General features: G+C 44.9%; 1 protein-coding gene across 4 annotated transcripts in view; it reads right to left on the bottom strand.

Moving 5' to 3' along the window:
- The window catches only part of LOC105725260 (TLE family member 1, transcriptional corepressor), a 100,580-nt gene extending 76,649 nt beyond the window's left edge, over positions 1-23,931 (bottom strand). For 2 of the 4 annotated variants that reach the window (XM_012464246.2, XM_012464248.2), the window contains exons 1-4: positions 22,605-23,931; positions 21,716-21,816; positions 20,220-20,283; positions 20,069-20,113 (exon numbers count right to left, since the gene is read on the bottom strand). In XM_012464246.2, coding sequence (XP_012319669.1) covers positions 20,069-20,113; positions 20,220-20,283; positions 21,716-21,816; positions 22,605-22,628 — 234 coding nt within the window. In that variant the 5' untranslated portion in view covers positions 22,629-23,931. The remainder of the gene's footprint in view (positions 1-20,068; positions 20,114-20,219; positions 20,284-21,715; positions 21,817-22,604) is intronic. The other 2 variants (XM_012464247.2, XM_012464250.2) reach the window with 1 other exon arrangement.
- Positions 23,932-24,185: the final 254 nt, after the last annotated feature.

The following is a 24,185-nucleotide window of genomic DNA, read 5'->3' as shown; positions in this document are numbered from 1 at the left end:
TGTCGGAGCTCTCCACGAGGGAGGGGGGAGTGTCCGAGCTCTCCACGAGGGAGGGGGGAGTGTCCGAGCTCTCCGCGAGGGAGTGGGGTGTGTCCCGAGCTCTCCGCGAGGGAGCGGGGAGCGTCCAAGTTCCCGGCGAGGGAAGGGTGGGGTGTGCGCAAGCGCCCGGAGATGCAACCAGCCTTACACCTGGGAGGTGGAGGTTGCAGTAAGCCGAGATCGAGCCATTGCACTGCCACATGGGCAACAGTGCAACACTCCATCTCAAAAAAAATAAAAAGTGAGGTACCTTTAAGTTCACGTTTTATGGTTAGTGAGGTTATCAGTGGTTCTCCAACACTGGTGTGCCCTAGGATGGCCTTGGGCTTGTTAATACACAGATGACTAGGCCCACCCACAGAGTTCCTGTTGGAGGAGGTCTAGGCCTGACAATATTCATTTCTAACCAGTTCCTAGGTGACCCTGAGGCTCCTGGACTGGGGACCACACTGCAAAAAGTACTGCCATCTATGTCAGCAGCATCCACTGCTTGACACCTGCCAGGCACTCTGACATCCTCTCATCTTCATGTGGACACCAGGTCCCCTCGAATAGACTAAAAGATTAAAATAACTTGCCTAAGGTCAGAACAAGACAGTGGAGAGGTCAGGCCTGCCTCTCTCCAGAGCCTTGCAGCAACATGCGGGCTGCCTTCTCACAAATTTTTACAAAACACTGAGGCAAGAACATAAACCGGGGGTGTAGGAACACATTTGCCTTCTGCAGAAAACCTCACACAATATTCATTTAAGTTATTCCACCCATGGCAATGTAATCTCGCCCCTTCTTCAAGCCTGTGATTAAAACAAAACAAAGAGTACCAGATGACAGAAACCCTTTAGTGGCTCAACTAATCAGAACACAAGTCACCAATTACTGGCAGATAATAACTTTTATGTTCCATCTCCCCCTCACTTGGCAGCTCCTGCAGCATTCTAAATCTGAGCTCTCTCCAACTGGGTCCAGATACTATCGTTTCACTGCTCATCTTTCACACTCGAAGCTTCTCTGAAAACAAGGAGGGGTTAAAAGGAAGGAAGGGAAAAAAAACCCGCGCTGAAGGCTGCTCGGGCAGAGATAGCAACACTAATTGCTCCCATTCTCTAGCTCCTCGTGAGGCAGATTGCAGGGGCCTGCATCTCCGGAGAAAGCTCTCTCCTATCTTCGCAGCAGCTCTCAGCAGAGCAACTCAAGTGCCCTTAATTGTTTATGTTCTTAATGCAGAGCCTCTTGAATGCATTCATTTTTAATAGCAGGCTTGAGTGTGGGGCCCATCAAAGAATGACAAAGCAACTCTATTCATTGGTTCTCCTTTCTGCAATGATGGTCTTTTGATTTATTTGCAAATGACAAGCTTGCCAGGCCCCACTTGAGGGCTGCCCTCATTTTTTTTTAAGAATTCAGTCGCATTTTCCAAGATGAAGTTGAGTCTGCAATGCTGTTTGTGTAAATTTTTCCCCCTTCAGTTCCTTCTAATTAATGACTTAAATGTTTTGACCAAACTGTTGCCAAGCAGAGCATTTGGGCTTTAATTTGTCATTTTGGTAAAGATGAATCTTTGACAAAAGCATCACAGCTGTTTTAGTTCCTAAATAGCACGTTTCCATTATTCAGAAACCCTTGTTATGGAGTTGAAAAAGGGCCTGTTCACAGGAAATTGTATTGACTTGTCCCAGGATGGAAAAAGGACAGCTTTTGGTGGCCTTAAAGGAAAATGCACTCTGTGGTGGAGAAAGGTTTTCAAGACAAACTCTGCAGAGTGAATCACAGATCATCACCATGAAGTCATCACCCATTCTCCTGTGGAAAGAAAGCAAGCCTCTCCCTGAGCCACACCCCAAGCAAGCCTACACCTTTAACCCTCTTCACAGATCTTAGTCATTAAGAGAGCTCCTAATAAATTAGGTAATGCCACACAATAGCAGGATTAGTAGGAGGAAAAGCAGACTACATCATCATCATCACTGAATGAAGGTTAAAATTACAATTGTGAAACCAAAATATGCCTGTGTAGCTGGGTGTGACGGCTCGCACCTGTAATCCCAGCACTTTGGCAGGCCGAGGTGGGCAGATCACAAGATCAGGAGTTAGAGACCAGCCTGATCAACAGGGTGAAACCCCGATTCTACTAAAAATACAAAAATTAGCGGGGCATGGTGGCACATGCCTGTAATCCCAGCTACTCAGAAGGCTGAGGCAGGAGAACAGCTTGAACCCAGGTGTCGGGAGTTTGCAGTGAGCCAAGATCATGCCAGTGCACTCCAGCCTAGGGGACAGAAAGAGACTCCATCTCAAAAATAAATAATAAAATAAAATACGCCTGTGTAAATAAAGAGAAAGGCCTGAAGCAATGGCTCACATCTGTCAGCACTTTTGAGGGCAAGGTAGGAGGATTGCTGGAGACGAGGAGTTCAAGACCACCCTGGGCAACATAATGAGACCTCATTTCTACAGAAAAATTTTAAAAATTAGCCAGGAGTGATGGTATAGCCTATAGCCTTAGCTACTAGGGATGCTGAGGGAAAGGATCACTTATTTGGAGTAATCCTTGGTTCGGAGTTTGGAGTTATGATTAAGCCATTGCACTCCAGCCTGGGCAACAGAGTGAGATAAATATATGCAAAAAATCAGCCGGGCACAGTGGCTCACACCTGTAATTCCAGCACTTTGGGAGGCCGAGGCAGGCAGATCACTTGAGACGTCAGGAGTTTGAGACCGAGGTCAGGAGTTTGAGACCAGCCTGGCCAACATGGATAAAAATACAAAAATTAGCCGGTTGTAGTGGTGCACACCTGTAATCCCAGCTACTCAGAAGGCTGAGGTACAAGAATCCTTTGAACCTGGGAGGTTGAGGCTGCAAGAGATCACTCCAGCCTGGGTGACAACAGAAAGAGACTGTCTCAAAAAAAAAAAAAAAAAAAAAAAAAAGCAAAAAGCAAGTATCCTCTGAATATTTCCCTAACACATTGAAACCTTCAGTCAATCCAGATGGTAGAAAAGAACTTTATGCACAAGGTTTCCATGGGCCATGCTACAGCTGAATGACTCACACACGAGTAACGGCAGGCACTCTCCTTCCTGAACAACTTCTTAGGGAAAGCAACCCTCCACAAGAAGATCTAGGCCCCCAATGCCACATAATGGCTCCATGTTTGATATATGTATCAAAGGCATTCTTGACCCTCAAACTCAGTGCTGAAACTTCAGTTGGGAAGTCCCAGCCCCTAAGCTGTACTCCTGCTCCCCACCAAGCTGAGCTGTTGGTGAGAGGTGGTCCCTACGTTGCTGGCCTTCCTGGATGGAACCTGGAATTATGTTTTTAATCAACACCACATGCCAATAAACCTGCAATGCTCCACAATTTACTCTGAGTTGCCAGAAGAAGGATATGCAGACCAGGCATGGTGGCTCACACCTGTAATCCCAGCATTTTGGAAGGCTGAGGCAGGTGGAGATTGCTTGAAGCCAGGAGTTCAAGATCAGCCTGGCCAACATGGGGAAACCCCATCTCTACTAAAATTACAAAAATTAGCCAGGCGGGTGGTACATGCCTATAATCCCAGTTACATCAGGAGGCTGAGGCACAAGAATTGCTTGAACCCAGGAGATGGAGGTCGCAATAAACCAAGATCGCGCCACTGCACTCTAGCAGCCTAGGCGACAGAACAAGAATGCGTCTCAAAAAAAAAAAAAAAATAGAAGGGTATGTAAAGGAAGTTTGGAAGTTGTGGTGGGCAAGAGTGGGGATTAAAACTTGGAGCCACTGAGGCAGAAAAGGAACTTGTGAGCAGTTAACAGTCAAGAAGTTTTATTTTCTCAAAAGCATTTTAGTCATGATTGAAATGAAACCTGAGATGCTAGCTAAAATTTTCAAAGCATAACCTTTAGAAAAGATTATTTTAAGTATTTAGAAAAGAGTAAGCAAAAGGATCCTACATGACAGGTGCCATGGTATATGGATTCACAGAATATTGACTCAGGCATGCATGTGGAGGCAAACAGGAATAAGGTTTCAAACACAAATTACTTCTTTACCAAAAAAAAAAAAAAACCATCACTGCATCATTATACAATCCACAGAGGAATGTTAAGTAAGAGAAAAATAATCACCATTCCTCCAAGATAACAATCAACCTACTTTCAGGATGGGAAAAAAAAGTGTCGTATGAGACAGAATCTATTCAGGGTTACAGGGACTGACCAAAAATATACATAATTAGAAGTACGCCAAAGAAAAAGGCCTGCATCCCCTTATGCTCAGTCATGTCAATTTATAATTTTCAAATTATAAAGCCTTACAATATCGTCTAAGATATACTAGGGAAGCATCGAATAAGGAGGAGAGAGGAATTTGAAGATAATGGAAGCAACAACAATTTATAAAGCAGGGGCCACCAGAAGTTACCACTCCTATAATTCACAAGTTATTTTACAAGTGGACAAATCAATTTATGTGCTCATGTGTGTTTTTAGAAAACATCCCAGATATTCTTCCATTAATTATGTGGGTTCCAGGACATGTCAATTCTCATTTCCCAGAGCACCAGAAACCAAATTTAACCCACGTATTCTGTTACACTGGTCTGCAATTGTGTGGTTCCCACAGGGCTGGGCTAGCTCAATAATGCTGCACTCCTTCTGGAAGAACAGAATAGACTTCCTGCCATTTGGACTGTGAAACACAGTAATCCACCAGGGAATAAAGGTCAATGTTGCACTTTTGGTCATTACTGAATCATTTGAGATGATCTGTGGTGAGGATGAGAGGAAAATCGAAGGCTGTGAGAACGCTGCAAATGGCTTGACCTCAGACCAATTTTTATCTCCATCTGTCTAATAGACATGTGGATAAAAAGCCCTCCCTCCTTCTGGGCCACTCGGCTGTTTTCAAATCCGTGGCACAAGCCAGGAACCAGTTAAACAATATATTAATGAGGGGAAATAACCTTCTAAGCCACAGACTAATGCTTATTCAGGTTTTAGATCATCAGCTGAAGTTTGGAACGCAATTTTCCAGTCTGCAAGCGGTACTGCAAAGTAGAAATTTTAACTAATACAGAGAATCATCTGCAGTGTAGGGGCATTTGCCAAAATCTCCTTACTTGTACATGCAAATATATGCATGCTTACACCTCCACCCCCCTACCAAAAGACATGCACACACAAAGGAACGGCAGTTCCAAAAACTGCATGTTGCTGCTAAATAAATCTTTTTCCCCCAAGTGTCCAATTAAAGCTGCTTAATCATTATTAAGGCATTTCAATACTTAGATACAAAATATTCTTAGGAACCCAGAGTCTAATCATCATTTAAGCCACGGAATAAATAAATGTTAATATCCCCCCTGACTTTATACCAATACTCCCCGCTTTGCTGGTTTGACCGAGCTACTTTTTAAAGATAATGTTGTGCCACATATAAGTTTAGGCCCCCACAGTATATCAATGTCAAACAACATCGTGTCAAGCTAAGATTCAATTCAGGTAAGTGCCACTGCCAAATTTTCTTGTTCCCAGACGGGCTTTAAGATTATTTTATTGCTTAAAATTTAATTTGTTCCAACTCATGTCTCCATGACAACGCTGGCCAACCCTGCAAATCATTTGGGTAATTGGATATCTTATCTTTCTATTGCTCTCAAATCGAATGATTCTGCTAGAATTGTAACAGCCAATCAAATTTACAGTCCTCCTGAGTAATAGACTTGGAAAAGTAGCCACATTCATCTCCTCTTTACAGCCATATTAACCAGTATGCGACAAACAGTAGAATCTGGTCTTCAAACTACACTCCAAATTATAAATGGTGTCAATACCAATATTCTCACAATGCAAAGTCTACTAAAAAGCCCCTTCCCCCACCTTTTTTTTTTTTTTTTTTTTTTTTTGAGATGGAGTCTGGCTCTGTCGCCCAGTCTGGAGCACAGTGGCGCAATCTCGGCTCACTGCAATCTCTGCTTCCTGGGTTCAAGCGATTCTCTGCCTCAACCTCCCAAGTAGCTGAGACTACAGGTACGCACCACCACACCTGCCTAATTTTTGTATTTTTAGTAGAGACGAGGTTTCACCATCTTGGCCAAGCTAGTCTCAAACTCCTGACCTCACGATCTGCCCACCTCAGCCTCCCAAAGTGCTGGGATTACAAGCGTGAACCACCACACCCCGCCACCCCTTCCCTTTTATATTGCTTTAATTTGAGAAGCAAGAATTGTTACTCATTCCTTATTAACTCTGAGCAATTTCAGCACTTTGAGAGTTCCAGAAGCTAATCAGAAAAAAAAAAAAAAAAAAATTTAAAACTTAAAAAAAAAATTACAGTTTTTGGCTATTTGATTTTGAGGTTAAAATAATAACCCAAACAGTGGCTGTGTAAGATTACAGTGATGCACTGACATTGATCTTTCTGGGGTCCCTTCAGTAGGTAAGCCATACTTAATAAATTAGCTTTAAGAAATAAGGATGGGCCAGGTGCAGTGGCTCACGCCTGTAATCCCAGCACTTTGGGAGGCCAAGGCAGATGGATCACCTGAGGTCAGGAGTTCGAGACCAGCCTGTCCAACATGGCATAACCCCAACACCACTAAAAATACAAAAATTAGCTGGGTATGGTGCCGAGTACCTGTAATCCCAGCTACTCAGGAGGCTGAGGCAGGAGAATAGCTTGAACCTGGGAGGCAACAATTGCAGTGAGCTGCGATCATGCCACTGTACTCCAGCCTGGGCAACAGAGTGAGACTCTGTCTCAAAACAAAAAAGAAATAAGGATGAATAAAGATTTAACAACCAGTTCACAACCTATGTATTAGGCTGGGCATGGTGGTCAACGCCTGTAATCCCAGGACTTTGGAAGGCTGAAGTGAGAGGACTGCTTGAGCCCTGGAGTTCGAGACCAGCCTAGACAACACGGCAAAACCTTGTCTCTATTTAAGAAAAATGAAAAAAAATCTATATACTCAAAAAAATCCACAGTCAGTTTTTGAAACCTCCTTATACTCCATTTAATTCATAAATATCATAGCATCTAGGGTAGTCAATTATAAAATACAGATCTCATAAGATTCAAATGTCAGCAGTTCCCCTCCTAAGTTAGTGGTATGATTTTGGCCTTTGGTCAGCTAAAAAGTACAGAATTTGGATATATTTCAATGGTCCAATTCCAATCTCCTCAGTAGCTGTGCAGAGACATTGGCTCTGAGGGAGCTCATGGCCCAGGCACTGTGAAAGAGCCAGCCCACTTACAAATCGAAAAGGTTCTGGGACCCAGGCCAACTGGCAGGCTAGGGGGTTGTCAAGAACCTAGTGCTTCCTCTACAGATCCTCAGGATGTCAGGGCCACTTCTCAAGCTAAGAAGAAAGAGCCATGAACGCGGAGCTTCTCAGCACACCCAGATCACATGGCAGCCAACTTTGGAGCTTGTTTGAGAGCAGGTACTGGCACGATTTGTCTGAACTGTGTCCTGCTTTATCTCAAATACTTACAAAAACACACAAGAAGTTTCTACTACATTGTGTTTGGGAATAAGAGTAAACAGCCTAAACTTCCAGTGTGACCAATCCCAATAGCTCTGCTTTTCTCTCTTATAAGATTTTTTTTTTTTTTTTTTGCTTCCCCAAATATTAGCACTTAAGCAGCAGCTGTGAACACTGACTGTCAACAAAAATCTCAAGCCCATGGAGTAGATGGAGAAAGACAGCATCACAGCTACTCTACTCAAAACTTTTGCACAGTACTTTACAGAATGCAAAAAGAAAACTACACGCACACACATTCCCCACGGGTGTATGTAGCCCTCATCAAAATGAAATTTTTCCTTTCTGGAACCAAGCAACAACTTGACCTTCTAATTCCATACCCTGCTTGTTTTCAAAATGACAAATTCTCTCTTTGAATTAAGAGCTGGATTTTCCATGTTACATTAGAAAGAAAAACTCTGAAAAATACCTCCCACTCTTTATTCTGCCAAAACTTACTTTGATAGAATGAACCAAGTCCTCTGTTGTTCTTATTATATTAATCACTTAAAGCTATTGCCTTCCATGGACACATTTTGCTGTTTGGCCAAATAAAGACATTTTACTTAGACAATAAAGACTGCCCTTAACTTTTTTTTTTTTTAATTTTCCTTTTGAGCCTAAAGATAAACACTTATGATATTAGAAAGAAATAAAAGATAAAACACTGTAATGGGGCAATGAAAAGTGAATCAGTTCAGATGCAGGAAGAAAGCTGGGTTTGCAAAAAAAAATTAAAAAAAGAAGTATAAATGAAGCAAGGTCTAACAGTCCAACAGCAGGGGTAGAGTTTTAAAGGGATTGCTATTTAGATAACAGCTTTCCCTCAGCGTGCCCCCAGGCCAGGAAACTACACAACTGCTTCTGCATACGGTAACTACCCTATGGGGTAGGTGCTATTGTCATACCCTAATCCTACTTGCCTGTTTTCCCTTTCAAGGTGGAATAATTAGTATCCACACAAAGGTTGACAGGAGGCTCCTGGCGGAACAATTCCTAGGGCACATGGGAGCTCCATGAATGGGGGCTATGACAATTTTAATGTCGTGGAAAAGCTTACTGTGTAATAACAAACTCAAAAAGCTGACTTTGAAAGCCAAAGAGCTGAGAAAGACAACTATGTAACAACGAAGTGTGCACCTGTAGCTGCAGGCTGCATGGGGACTGGATACGCTTTCTCTATCCAATGATCCATCCTTTATTCTCTCCATACCAGACCATGATGCAGATCAACGTTAAGGCCCTCTTCCCTAAACCGAAAGCAACCTTTATATTTTCACTCACAATCCATAGAGGCCTTTCAAATGGTACAAATAACGGCGGCTGCATTTTGTTCTCTAAATCAATTTTCTCCCCAGCCATCAACTAGATATTCCCACACAGAGAAAGAACAGCCCTTCCCTTCTAATTCAAAAATCCATATTGCCATTGCCCTTGCAAACTGCTAAACAAGCAGTATCGGCAAGTCACTTGTGTTCTGTAATATATTTACTGCAAATCCCAATGGCTTGCCTCCTAATGCAGTTTTCTATTGTGTCTGTGCGTGTCAATACACTGGCTGGCCACCGTACTTGTAAGCAGCTCTGATGGGCTGTTTGCTCAAGGCATCAAGAGGGCACCCAGAAGGAATGAAGGCCGTGCTCCTGAGAAGCAACCTGAAGGGCACAGCCTTGGAGGGCTGGGCTCCTCACACTGGGGTCCTCGATGAGGTTTTGTTTCTGGTCCTTTACACCCCCTTGCCACCCAAGGCCCCTGAGGCCAAATGAAAATCTCCATCAGGACAATTCCATACGCACAAAGTTCAAAATCAGAGTCCTTCTGCAAAATTATTTCTACTTTCCTACCTATCGACACTAAAACTATTTCCCCCAGCAAATATACTGGTGACATCTTAAAGGTAAAGTGTGAGTCAAGTTTCATTAAGAGGTCAAAAGGAAGGTAGAGAAGAGGACTTACTTGGTAAAGGGAGTTCAGCTTTTCTGTGTTAAATACAAATCTCAAGTGACAGTTGAGAAAGAAAGTGCCTAAAAACCATGTATTGGTGGATCACCTAATTTAACCAGGCCAGGAGGAAAACATTATAAAAATGGGTGAAGAGAGAATTCTTAAAATGTACATGGATGCCAGGTGTGGTGGCTCACACCTGCAATCCCACCCTTTGGGAGGCTGAGGTGGGAGGATCGTTTGAGCCCAGGAATTCAAGACCAGCATGGACAACATAGTGAGACCTCGTCTTTACTGAAAAAAAATCAAAAAATTAATTTTAAAAAAAAGTACATGGAAATCCCTGCTTCATGCTATCGGTCTAAACCAAGGTCCATAGCTAAAGAAAGGCCTGATCCTCTAACAAGCCCTTCCAAATTCAAATTCCCCATATTATTAATTTATTTCTTGATTCTGGGGAAAGGCGGATATGGAAGATACATGACAGGCAGATGTTCCAAAATGTTAATTTACAGACTCCAGGTATAATACAGGTAGGTATGATATGGGTATGCTGTATTTTTCTCTTTTATTCTATAATTTGAAATTTTTCATAATAAAATGTTTGGGAGAATGGAAGACACTATGTAAAGACTTTAAGTAAATAATCAACGGTTCTACTTATTATTACTAGGAAATCTGGTGACAAGTCAAGTTTAATGCCTTGAGAGAAGCTTGTAATGCAATTTATCTATGCTCTATTGACAGCTGCAGTTCCAGGGACAGTAATGCCTGCACATGCTCGACTCACACTAAACCCAGGCCCCAGCAAAATGCTAGTCTTATTTCTCTCTTTTAGTCCAAACCCAAAAAAATTACTATAATAAAACTCCTTACTAAGAAGTCTCAGCGGTTACTGACTGCAGATAACTTTTCCTAAAGAAAAACTGAGCAAAAGTAGTTAAATAAGGTTATTAGAACTGAACAGATTTCATTTTATAGTATAGCATAAGAACCCACACTAGTTTTTTTTGTTTTGTTTTGTTTTTTGAGACAGAGTCTCGCTCGGTTGCTAGGCTGGAGTGCAGTGGCGCAATCTTGGCTCACCACAACCTCAGACTCCCTGGTTTAAGCGATTCTCCTGCATGCCTCAGCCTCCCAAGTAGCTGGGATTACAGGCATGTGTCACCACGCCCAGCTAATTTTTGTATTTTTAGTAGAGAAGGGGTTTCACCACGTTGGCCAGGATCATCTCAATCTCGTGACTTTGTGATCCACCCACTTCTGCCTCCTAAAGTGCTGGGATGACAGCATGAGCCACCAAGCCCAGCCAACCCACACTAGTTTTCTTGATCTGAGTTTTTAATCTGAATTCCATGGACTTGCTGAAGGATCCCGAGATGCACACAAACGGCCAAAATTGTTGAGCAAAGCTATCCTGGGTATTTGTGTGTAAAAATGTGTACAAACTTTTCTTGCAAAGTAGCTTTCACATGATTTTCAAATGTTCAGGGTCCAAAATGGGTACAACTACCACTACACATAAGGAGTACGCAAAACACAATATAGTCAATACCTACTCTGGATAACTCATTGGGAAGGGTAGATGGAAGTCTCTAACTCAGCTTCAAGCAGACTGCAACCTAGTCGGAGTAAGGAAAGCAGCACGTGAAAAACCATTATTACAGGACACTGAGCAAAACAAGTGCAGTGACAGCCTGCCACTGGGCAGTCCCCGACTGGCTTGAAAAGGTGGTATTGTTTGAACTGGGACTTGAAGGAGACTGAGGAAGGCCATGCGAAGGTTGATACAGAGGCCTGGACTTTTTTTTTTTTTTTGAGACGGAGTTTCGCTCTTGTTACCCAGGCTGGAGTGCAATGGCATGATCTCAGCTCACCGCAACCTCCGCCTCCTGGGTTCAGGCAATTCTCCTGCCTCAGCCTCCTGAGTAGCTGGGATTACAGGCACGCGCCACCATGCCCAGCTAATTTTTTGTATTAGTAGAGACGGGGTTTCACCATGTTGACCAGGATGGTCTCGATCTCTTGACCTCGTGATCCACCCGCCTCGGCCTCCCAAAGTGCTGGGATTACAGGCTTGAGCCACCGCGCCCGGCCAACTTTTTATGAAGAAAACAGGAAAACTCAAACATACTTTGGGCAAGAAGAGACCTATTTGGCAGGATAAAAGGAAATGCAGGAAGAGAAAGAGGCAGTGGCCAAGATGGGAAGGGAAAGTACTCGGGGCAGACACAGCAGTCTGTGAGGGACAAAGAGGTCATCAGAGGGGAAAATCAAAATTTAAAAGAACACATATGCAGGATAGGATAGGATGTAATCCCAAGCCCCTGAAGACAATTTGCATCTGCTATCTCAAAGATGCTCCCTCCCTTTCCAGGGCTGGAGTTCCCAGGATGCGGCCAGGTTTGACCTGTGGGCCAGCAGTCTGAGCAGTGGGGACACTGGGCAAGTCAATGGAGTGTGTGCTGAGCATAGGAACACTTCATGTTAACTCCTCTGTTTAAAATGTTCATTTATTTTAAATGTATACAATACTGTAATACAACAATGTATGTATATAACTTACAAATTTGGCCAGGAGCGGTGGCTCACGCCTGTAATCCAAATACTTTGGGAGGCCAAAGTGGGTGGATCACTTGGGGCCAGGAGTTTGATACCAGCCTGGCCAACATGTAAAAACCCCATCTCTACCAAAATATAACAATTAGCTGGGTGTGGTGGCATGCACATGTAGTCCTAGCTAAGCAGGAGGCTGACATGCAGAATTGCTTGAACCTGGAAGGCAGAGGTTGCAGTGAGCTGAGATCACACCACTGCACTCCAGCCTGGGAGACACAACGAAAATCTTGTCTCCCTCAACCAAAAAAAAAAAAAAAAAAGGAAAAAAAAAACTTACAAAATTATAAGTAAACAACTCAGGCAAACTGCACTCAAGCCTTTTACCAAGAGGTTGTACATATATACCTAGACTAGTATTATAAACTAGTAACCTAGTTAGATCAGTCATGGTGCTAATACCAAACCCAGTCTCACGATACATGTATTACAGCGGTTTAACAAACTGCATGATTTGGAAGTGCAAGTTCAAACACACCTACATTCTCAAAGACTGATTCTACTTCATCTAATGGATAACCAATACACATTAGTACACTGGGAACAGATTTCAGGGATGATCAGCAAGCTATACATACAACTCTACCCCTTCCAGTGATGTACATCTAGCACACTTAGTTTTTTTTTTCTCTAGTTGGAGGATGAAAAAATTAATTCAACTGACAGAATTTTCAGAATTTGTTTTTCCCTTATACCAAAAGTGACTTATATCCTACCCTTTTTCTGCTAACATATTTTGTGGTCAAAGAATGACTAAGTAGGAACTACTATTAGAAGAAAAACTTAAAAAATAGTTGTTTTTTATACCTACTATGAGAGCTTACAAGGGAGGGGGACAAACAATTGTGCTCACCATTATGATTTTTATATTGCTTCAAAGAAGGTAGTAAATAGAATAAAATTTATTGTTTACGTGTTCTGAGACAGGGTCTTGCTTGTGTCATCAAGTCTAGAGTGCTGAGGCGTGATCACAGCTCACCATATCCTACTACTCCTGGGCTCAAAAGATCCTCCTGCCTTACTCAGCACTAGTACTAGCTAGTACCACAGGTCTGTGCCACCAGGCCCAATTAATTTTTGTTTAATCTTTTTTTGTAGAGATAGGGTCTGGCTATGTTGCCCAGGCTAGTCTCTTAACTCCTGGGCTCAAGTGATCCTCTTGAGATGGGATTATAGCCATGAGCCACCACTCCTGGCCTGAAACTTAGTAATTATTAAAAACTTAGGGTCTGGGAGCGGTGGCTTAAGCCTGTAATTCCAGCACTTTGGGAGGCTGAGGCAGGTGGCTCTTTTGAAATCAGGAGATCAAGGCCAGCCAGGCGAACATACCGAAACCCCTTCTCTACTAAAAATACAAAAATTAGCTGGGCATGGTGGCATGTGCCTGTAATCCCAGCTACTTGGGGAGGCGGAGACTGCAGTAAGCCAAGATTGAGCCATTGCACTCCAGCCTGGGCAACAGAGCAAGACTTCTTCTCAAAAATTCAGGGCTGGGACAGATAGCTCACATCGGTAATTCCAACACTTTGGGAGGCTGAGGCAGGTGGATCGCTTGAGGCTAGGAGTTTGAAACTAGCCTGGAGAACATGGCAAAACTCCATCTCTACCAAAAAATAATTAAAAAAAAAAATGAGCTAGGCATGGTGGCGCATGCCTGTTAATTCCAGCTACTCCAGAGGATGAGGCAGGAGAATCACTTAAACCCAGAAGGCGGAGGTTGCAGTGCGCCAAGATCGCTCCACTGCACTCCAGTCTGGGTACCAGAGTGAGACTGTCTCCATTTTATTAAAAAAAAAAAAGGAAAAGAAAAATTTCAATGTTAAATAATGAAACATGTAACTTTGCTAAATCACAGATTATTCGATAAAATCATATATCAACACTTCTTGGATTTTCATTAAAAAATATCATGGTGACTGGGTAGTCTACAAACAATAATTTTAAAATATTTTCTTCAATTTTCTTTTTTTCCCCTGTGGACCCTGCTCAGACAGAAATACAAGAGCAATTCTGAAATCATACCTTTGCAAACAATTTTACAAACCATTTTTTTGTTAAATCAAGTGAATGGCAATGAATACTTTATGTTAAAATTTCAATGTAGATAGATTTATTTTATTTTTCAGATCAAATCACACCTCAGGTGAAAAAAAAAAAAATCAGAAAACCCCTCTTCCTCCTGCCCCTAGTAGCTCCACTTAAAACATCGCACCGTATTCACAGAACAATCCTTTGGTGAGGAGTATTTTGAAGGTACAAATGCCTAATCTTGTCAAATAAGCCCACCAACAAAAACAGCTGTATAAAATTTACTTAAAAACCACTATACTAAATACCCTGCAGTAAAGGTACTAGTTGTGAGAATTTCCATTTTTAAAAATCTGAGACAATAAGCAATGAGGAGGGGAGAGGTAGGAAACTGAATCAATCAAAGCTTTGAGGAAGACAATAAATTTCTGTTTCCTCCACTTCTGGAGACCACAAAAGGTTTAATAATAAAACAGCAAAGACTCAGATCTATGGAAACTTAAAATGGTTCCATGAGCCAGTAACTAAATATATTTTTAGTTTACCACTCAAGATGATTTATTTAAATATTTACTGAAGGAACAGATTTTCTTTCTGTGTTTCTTAATAAACACTATTTGGGGAGAACATCTTAAGCCCTCTGGTGAAGAACGCCCCTCAATTTGCACGCAGGAGGTACTGGGTTCTATGGGTGTATGCTGGGATGGCTCCCACCATGTGACGGAACAAACAGACTTCCGTCTAGTCTAGCCCTCATTATACAGAGAGTAGAACTGAAGCCAGGGAATGTGTTCGTGACTTGCTCAGTCCCTAATTGAAATCCCCAATTAAATGACCTCAATGAACTACAGAGGAACCAAGTCAGAGCCTACAGTTCACAGCTACTCCCCACAGGACATGTAACCAAAGTCAGAAGAGCGGAAGGCAAGGAAGGTGCTGTGACCCTGCAATGGCCTGACTCCGCCTCCTTTCCTCCCCCCACTCCCAACCCACCCTGTTGGATCCTGCCCTTATAAAAAAAACTTGGATATTTGGTTCCTTGAAGATATTGGGAGCATTGAGTCTGAATTTTCAAAATATTGACAGTGGTAACTATGATTTCTGATGGTGCCCCCTTAGAATCCACACCCAAAGCTTCCCTTGTCTTCCTCCAGTGCAAGTCCAGGACAAAAACCAGCCACTGGCCCACTGCTGAAGGGTCAGGAAGATGACTGTAGAGGAGTGAGAGATCAGTCCTGCTTGCTGATAAGAAACAAAGGCTAATCTTGCACCTCAGTACTGGGCTCTAAATGCAGAGAGGGCTTTATCTCTTTTAACTTAGGCTTGCAAAGAACAGGCCTGGCTAAAGAAGTTGGGAACCACTCCAGTCTTGATGACAGCTACCCGCTTTGTATGGCAACATTATTAACACCTGCTGGAGCTTAACTCTAAGTGCCTATACTCCAGCTAGTCATTTCCCTGTGTGAGATTTTGACTTAGGGGGAAAAAAAAATCTCAAAGTGAGCAACTGTAGACAAAAACACACACAGTTTAAAAAAAAAAAAAAACACTAAGGTAAAATTTGCAAAGAGTAAAAGCATCCCATCTAAGGAAATATCCCACAGGTGAGTACCTAACAGTCCCATCTAAATACTTTTTTAAAAAAGTTCACTAAAGAACAATGCATTTTTCTAAGAGAAATTTTACAGCACACAACAAAACCGTAAAAGCAGTTTCACTCCAAAATTTACATGGCCTGAGACATTGCTTGCTGAAATATCACAAGGAGCTCTTTCCCCTTCCCAAAACCAGGACTGCAGAATATAGCATCGTTCCTTCCAGAACTAGTCCTTTAATTTATTTTTAAATTCTTCACTGTCCTGGAGAGCCCAGTGCTCTCACTCTGCCCACTCTTCAGCAGAACACAGGCACAAAGTGACTGATCAAACTCCCTCCCCATCACTCGGTCTCCACCAGGGTTCCCCACTTGTTTCTTCTTAAACATATTTTAACCTGAGTATAGTCCTGCTCAACAGGATACAACTTTTTACCTACCCATGGTCTGTGACCCTCCTCTCCCACAAAAGACCAGTCAGCGGCACCGCTGATTTTCCTAACTTTTAAACATAGACCCAGCCCTAACATATCTTATAAATCATGAAGTTCATCAGCACAAAGAGTGACAACTGAAGAGGCATGCACTAGGTGGTCTACTTCATCTTCCCAATGGCAGCATGGACGGACAGGAAGAAGCATGGCCAGGCCAGGTGTGGTGGTTCACACTTGTAAGCCTAGCAATTTGGGAGGCCAAGGTGGCCGGATCACTTGAAGTCAGTTCAAAAACAGCCTGGCCAACATGGTGAAATCCTGTCTCTACTAAAAATACAAAAAAAAAAATTAAAAAGTTAGCCGGGTGTGGTGGCGGCCACCTGTGATCTCAGCTACTCGGGAGGAGAATCGCATGAACCCAGGAGGCAGAGTTTGCAGAGAGCAGAGATCACGCCACTGCACTCCAGCCTGGGGGACAGAGCGAGACTCTGTCTCGAAAAAAAAAAAGGAAAAAGCACAGACAACGCTGGACAAGGCAACCCAACTCAAGCTTCAATAAATGCTTGGTCTTAAGCAAATCCCAGACTCTGAAGACATGCCCACAGCTTTTGAGTAGAGCAAAACACCAACCCAATCTACTCCGCAGGATGCCTATGGAGGTCAGAGAAGACAAATCATATTGAAAATTGTTAATTACTGTGCAAATTAAAGCCACCAATGACAATTTACAGCATGACTTCATGATCATGCTGAAAATATACACGAGTGGGCTAAATAAGACTTATGTGTGCACTTACAGTACATCTTGTTCCCAAAAACATCAAGTAAGGTAGTATTATCAAGTCATCTAACAGATAAAAACATTTAAAAATCACACCACCACACACACTAGGCACAGCTATGCAAACCACCAGGCTCATATCAACTTGCTGTTTTCTAATGCACCCTAACATTCCGATGATATCAGAATTGCCTCAATTTTTCATGAGACATTGTCTACCTCTACTGTGTAGAGATATCTAGAATTTACCATCCTCACAGATAAAGATGGGCAGGCAGGGATCTATAAAAGGCTCTAAGAAAAAAAAACATTGTTAGTGCTACCATAAAAGATTTAAGTATCTATTACCATTCCTGTTTCATTGCCTCTTCCATAACCCACCACAAATGAGAGCAGAGAAAGTAAGGGGAAAGCTTATCAGGAAGTGTTGACACAACGTAAACACGGACTGTGGGCACCACACCAGGGAAGGAAACCACAATTATACCATTCTTGATTTGGATGCACTTTCACTTTAAAACTTCCAGACAGGAAAGTCAGTGGTGAGATGTGACACTGAAATCTCTAGAACTCACTCCTTCGACAAACCCGTTGAAAGCTGGGAAGAGAGAGCGGCCGTCACACTAGAGGCAAATCTTAACAGCATTAAAGATCTCTGTACGGAAAGTTTCCCCATCACTGCATTTTTTTTTTTTTTCAGTAACAAAGATGTTGTCAGAAATGACAACTTTTTGTGTCCCCTGATGATGCCTTGCTAGCATTTGGTTATAAGCCATAAAGCAGGAATAATTTCAGCCTGTCAGGAGTCTCGCTAATGCCCAGTTTCCCCCCAGAGAGAATTCCTGTCAAATCTAATGAGAGCTCCAAAGGCCCTCTCTACAATATAATGAGCACTTAGGCCATGCTGGTGATCAGGCGGCAAAAAGCATCAATTTGAGCCTGGCTACACCCTGGGGGCCAGACGTCACCAGTTTTAATAAGAATTATGATTACTAGCTGCACCAAATGCCTCCTCAGAACTTACTGTTAATGTGTGACATTCAGAAGGATGTTTTTCAAATGTAAGGCCACTTTAAACTGAATTACAGCACTACTTTGCACACCACTCTACTTAAGGGTCTGTCAGCGTTTCCAGTATCAACTAAATTTCAGGGGCTCAGTACCCTACTATGAAGAACATGGGTGTCTCTCAGCTTTTCATGTTTTTCAAATTGCTAAGCCAATTATACACAGCGTATTATTAATACATACAGGCTCACGGACGGACAGTGTATACCCACAAATGCCTCACGCAGTACAGAAACTCATTAGAAAACTATTTTCACACCATGGGGCTTCTGACCCACTTCACCCCTTCTCCCTACATGATAAAGAAGAGGTCATCCTGCCACATAACCTACAGGAACCCAGAAGAATTACACACCTCTTTTAGCTCTTAAACCCAGCACCAGCATAGAGCATTACACCGAGGTGGTGTTCCCTTGTAAAAGAGTCGATGAGGTTATTAAATCCTTTGAGTTTATGGATTTAAGAAAAAGCTCAGTCTCCTCTTACTCTTCCATAATATTGGCAATCCGAAAAAAGTGCTCTTCAGGGTAAGTTTAAAAAAAAAGATTAAACCGCCTAGACCAAGTTTATTTGCATAATTCACTTAAATGAGGATAGATGCTAGCCATAGATCTTCTACCCCATTTACTATCAACAAGTTACAAGTGCCTGAATAAGGCACTAGCCATTGAGAAACACAAAAACGAAGGCATAAACCCAACATAAAGTAGGGTACCCACTTGGTAAATCACAGTAAAGTCAGCATTTTTAAAGGCCTGATTACATTATTAATAAAAGGCCCTGAACATCACAATCTCTTTCCAAACACATATCTGAGAACAGATCTAATGTACACGATAACTTAACATTATGAAATCTATGATGAATTAAAAATCAAAGAGTGCACAGTTACAAAAGCAGAATTCAACTTTGAAACACACTTGCTTAATGAAAAGTCTTTGAATATAAGGAAGATCTGAAGGCTGAACTAATCAATTTCTCCACTGTGCCCCGGCCGGTCAGCCATGCTCTTTAATTTAATGAAACAAGGGTATGAGATGAAATAGCACATATACATCAAGTAAGAAATGTATTGTTGCACTTTGAAATGTGTCCAACTGTGCAACTTCATCTGATGATAATTTTTTAAGAGGCAATCGATTTCTAAAAGACTTATTGTACCAGCGTCTTGATGAAAAAGTGAATGTCAGCATATCTCCAGAATACTTACACCCTGCCATTAATGCTTTCTTTGGCAGACAATGACTACCCAATTGAGGGTCCTTTGGGCTGAGCAATCATTTAGCTTTTCTTCTCTTATGAGGTCCTTAGTGCCTTGTTCCAGCTCAATACTCTTTTTATACACCATTATAGTAGCCATAAGTGTGAATTTTATGGGAACTTGCAAACTCATAGTCATAGCTAAAGCTTTCCAGTCACTAATCTTTTCATGCTTTTAAACCCCACTAGGACTGAAGCAACTCCCAACATATGCTCTGGCCATAAAAAGATGCTTTTTTCACATCCATACCTGCAACAACTGAGAAATTTTTCAAAAATTTGTTCGCTAATAAGCCACTAATCCTGACTGTTGCTTCATGAAGCCCCAAAGCATAGAGAATACTCCACAGACAGTCATATACCTTGTTTACTATAATTAAACTCCTGAATACCTTTTCCCCCCCCCCCGACAGGTCCACACTTCCTTGCAAAACCACATAAAAACATCAGCTATTCTAAACTTCGGCAACTCTGTAAGACACCCAGCCCTTTCAAGAGGATAAATCTATACAGGTGGAAAAGTAAACTCATGTCTCAATTCCTATCTGCCAATAAACAGGCTAGTTTATAATTCCAAAACACCTCTCTCTCCCCTAGTCATTTAAACACTGTAATTGTCAAGAAGCAACCCTTGCTGCAGAATCCTACCATCAATCCGCAGGACAGGAAACCAAAGCAGAAAAATAGCACACAAACCCCCACCCCTAGAGCCCACTACTGAGAACAAAGCCAGTATTGTAAAATCATATGAACTGATTTCTCATTTCAGCTTAAAGTTCAACTAAAACTTACCTGTTTATGCATTTCAATGTTTAATCCATATGACATTTCGTAATACTGTAAAAAGAAAAAAGAAGCATTTCATTAACTCACATGTTTTATACTGCTAACACGTTTGCTAATATCATATGAAAAGGGAAAAAGTCCAATCGTTGATACCTACCATCACATAGTGCCTCTGCATTTCTGTCTTTTCACTTGCCAGTTTCTCACATTCCAATTTAAGGCTATGAAAACAAAACAGGCAACTTAATGTAAACATTATGTCACTTGTTTTAACATCTGCCTCACATATTTGCACTTCAAGTAAAAACACAGACCAATTTGGAAAAGCCATAAACTATCTAGGTAAACACTCAAAAGCTTTGTCCTTGTATTTAATAGGGAAGAGAAATAATGTGAACAGTACAAGATGTCCATTCAGCGACCATTCTTCTTGGTGCCTATCTGAATGGATGATAAGAATGAAAATATGGGTCAAAACCTCTAACTGATTCCTCCTCATGGTTGTGTTTCCTACCTTCCTGCATCAGTTTGTTTCTCTGGACTCCACCAAAATCCGGCCCTTACACAATCTTCACTCTTAGGCATAGGCTGTGCCATCTTTGCCAACTCAAACGGTCTCTAGGTTTGAAAATCCTGTTAAGTTACCCCTACAGTTGCTGGTCCCTTTCAAAACCTTTGGTTTGTAAATCCCTGACAAAATATGTCAAATAGCTACTGCAATAAAGTGGGTTGAAGTTCTCCCTGCTCGGTAAACACGGTGTGTGCAAGTATGCCTCAAGCTGCAGAGATATTATCTACAAGTAGACAAAAGGTCAATAATCAAAAAGCCCCTGACAAAGTAAGAAAATTCACAACCAAGCCACTTGGCCTCATCTGTGTGCTTTTTCTCAAGCACGACAAAAGCAAAAAATGTCAATACAGTTATTTCTGAGTTAGAATCAGCGAAAACGTCATTGCAGCGAGGGAAAGAAACTAACCTTTCTGAGAAGTTCACTGTTGGCAGGGTATTTTACAAATAGCTTTCATTTGTAAGTCCTTTGAAGGCAAGTCTCATTACACGAAGAAACTAAGGCTGAGATGGATATAAATGTGACTCTCATCCTACCCAAACCAACCCGAAATGACGCCAAAGTAGATGAGCTTTCTTCTGCATATTATATACCCACCTCCCTCACCATCACCAATGATGGGCAATGCTAAAAGCATCTAGCCTTCCTTAATGGACTTTGCCTCAGAAAACCCAATTTTCTAGTATGGCAAACAGCGATTTCAACATGGCACTGCTTCCCTGAACCCACACTCCAGGACTGAGACATCGATTGAGCCAATGTTTCAGCTCAGTCTGTTGAAAAATAAATAGATGAAGTGCAAATATTGACGATTCTCATGCAACTTCTAGAGACACCAAAAAGGACTCCCTGGAACAGCAGCAAACCAGCAAAAGGGAAACAATGGGAGGAGGAGGAGACAAGAGAAGAGGCGGCCCAGGAAGACCCACGAAAGGGGGTAACTTGAATGACAGGTCTTAACAGCGACTCCAAACGCCACCGCCTGGACGCAAGAACTAAGTACAGGCGCCGCCGCTTACCCAGCTGGGCGACGAAGGGCACGGGGCCGCCCGAGACCACTCGCCTGGCGTTGCCGGACACGCACCTGTGATACTGCGCCTGCAGGAACTGGAATTCCTCTTTAATCCGGTCCAGGGACTCCGGGATAGTGAACTTGAAGGGCTGGCCTGCAGCCTGGTGCGGCGTCTGGGGGCGACCAGCGAGGGGGACCGAGGGACGGGAATGCGGGCGGATGAATAAAGCAGTAAGTCAGAGGAGGAAGAAACCGGTCGGACATAAAAAATAAAGTTATAAGTGGCTGAAAACGAGGTCCCAAACTCGTTTGCGCTTCACTTTTCGAAAGAGGAAAGTGGACGCTCCCCGGGCCCCGGCTTCTAAAAAGGCTCGAAAGCTCTTCCCAGCCTCCCCAGCGGATCGCGCTAAGTGCTCCCGGGTCACGAGGCCAGAGGGAAGGGGGCTTCCCGGCGGCCAGGTAAGACCAGGCCAGATTGTCGGTGTCGCCGCCCCTTCCCCCACGGGGGTGATAATGACTCCGGGGACCGGAGGAGAAAAACAACTCCTTTACGCTCCCCATGCCCAGAGTCGCCGGGGCCACCTCCAGACGCACCGGAACGGGGGCCGCATTGACATGTAAATAGGCGAGACTAGAAACAAAGGGGGGGGCGCCTTGCCCCCCCTCGGGGAAGGTGGGGAGATATATGGCTGCACGAGAGAAACCCTAGCCTTTCCCAGCGCCCCTGTCCGCTCAGTATAAACGTCAAGTAGGAAGGAGCCCAGAGGAAGGGAGAAAATTCAGAGTTTCTGCCCACTCTCCAACCCAGGAGGAAGGTGTCCCGAACCTCCCCAGTCTTACACCGCTGAGGGCCAGAGGGTCCGCCGGGTCGCAGAAGCCACCCATCTCCCTACCGCCCCGGAGAACCGTCTCCCCAACGCTCCTGCCCGCCGCCCCCCCCCCCGACCCGGCCGCGCCTCACCGGGTGCCGGCTCTGCGGGAACATCGCTCTGGCGGCGGCCGGGGCTCTGTTCCCGGGCAACTCAATTCTTCGGTCAATTTCCAACTTTAATCCCGCCGAGGAAAATTACGCCGGGAAGCCGGGCAGAAGCGGGGAACGCGAGGGGCGCGCTGGCCACGCACGCACACGCGCTCGGCCGGGCGCACTGGCCACTCAACGCCCGCAGCTGCTCCCGCTCCCGTCGGTGCGGGCTCCCGCCCTCAGGGCCACATCGCCGGCCGCCCCAGGCCCAGCTGCTGCTCCAAGAACCTGCGCGGCGACGCCAGGCGCCCGGGGACTGTGCGCGGGGGCTGCGCTCCAACCCCCCGGCCTCAGCCGCCCGGGCGGTGAGGCGGGGGCGCGGTGGCTCCGACCGCACTCCCCTTGGCGATCCGCGTGCGCGGCGTCAGTCCTGGGCAAACAAATCCAGACGCGCTGCTTTTCTTTGCTCGTCTCCTGGTCCGCCTCCTCTCCGGGTTTTCCCCGCGGCGGCGGCGGCGGCCGAGGTGCAGGTGGCGCGGCGGCCCCGGCTAACCCCACACAAACAAACCCGACGCTTTCTGGGCGACTCCCCCAAGAGCCGACTGCGCCTTCGGCCGGGTGCTCGCGGGCTCCCGGGACGCGGCGGAGGATCCCGGCCGGGGAGCGAAGGATGACGAGGCGGGGAAAGTGCGGAGGGCGCGCCGGGAGGCGGCTCGGCACGCCCCGTGCGACCAGCAGTTGGTGTTCTCCGCGGTTGCACAAACCCTCCTGGCCCGACGGGGCTACTCCACAGAAAACAGTCCCGCGGCTGCCCGCTGCTCCTCGAGCCCGGGGCGCATCAGGGCGCCGCGCCTTGCGCGCACTCGCCCCGCACGGCCGGCCGGGCCGCTCCGGACCTTTCTTCCGAGTCCCTTCTTCCTCGGTCTTCTTTCTTTTCTTCCTTCCCTTCGTGTGCCTCTCCGCAAACGGCGCTCCAGCCCGCGGCAAAGTTCTCTCACCACCTAAAAGACGACATCCTCGAGATGGTGGGGAAAACAGCAGTTGTGCACTCCGCCGCTCGGCCTCCCTCCCCCGCGGGCAAACTCCGCGGGCGAGTCCGGAGTAGTCACCGCGGCGGAGCCAGCGGGGGTTTTGGTCACCGCGGAACGACGGAGGTCCGGGCTGGTGGCGCGGGTCCCGCCCGCCGTGCGAGGGTGGGGGTGGCGCGGTCGGCTGCCTCCCAGACGCGGGGCAGTGAGTACCCGCCGCTGCTGCTGCTGCTCCTGCAACCACCGCTCCCACCACCACCACCGCCGCCGCCGCCCGCGCCTCTCGCGCCGGTTACATTAACACGCGGTTTCACACTCCGGAGCTAACCAGCGCCGGCCCCGCCCAGCCCCACGCGGGCGGGGGGCGCGAGCGCGGAGCCGGCGGGGGACGTGGGCCCGGGAGGTTGGGAGGGGGCAGGAGGCCCGCATCAGCCAATCGAGTGCTCTGCACCCAACGTGGGGCGCTGACGCGCGCCTCCCCGCAGCCTATGGCAGCGCAGCGCCGGACGGGTCGTTCTCCCTCCCCCCTTCTCTCGCTTCCATCTCCGCCGTC

Source organism: Aotus nancymaae, unplaced genomic scaffold (assembly GCF_030222135.1).
Source record: "Aotus nancymaae isolate 86718 unplaced genomic scaffold, 86718_ANA_hifiasm-v0.15.2.pri h1tg000041l, whole genome shotgun sequence".
In the NCBI taxonomy this organism is placed as follows: domain Eukaryota; kingdom Metazoa; phylum Chordata; class Mammalia; order Primates; family Aotidae; genus Aotus; species Aotus nancymaae.
The sequence above is the reverse complement of the archived record's forward strand: the minus strand, read 5'-3'. Positions and strand labels throughout refer to the sequence as shown.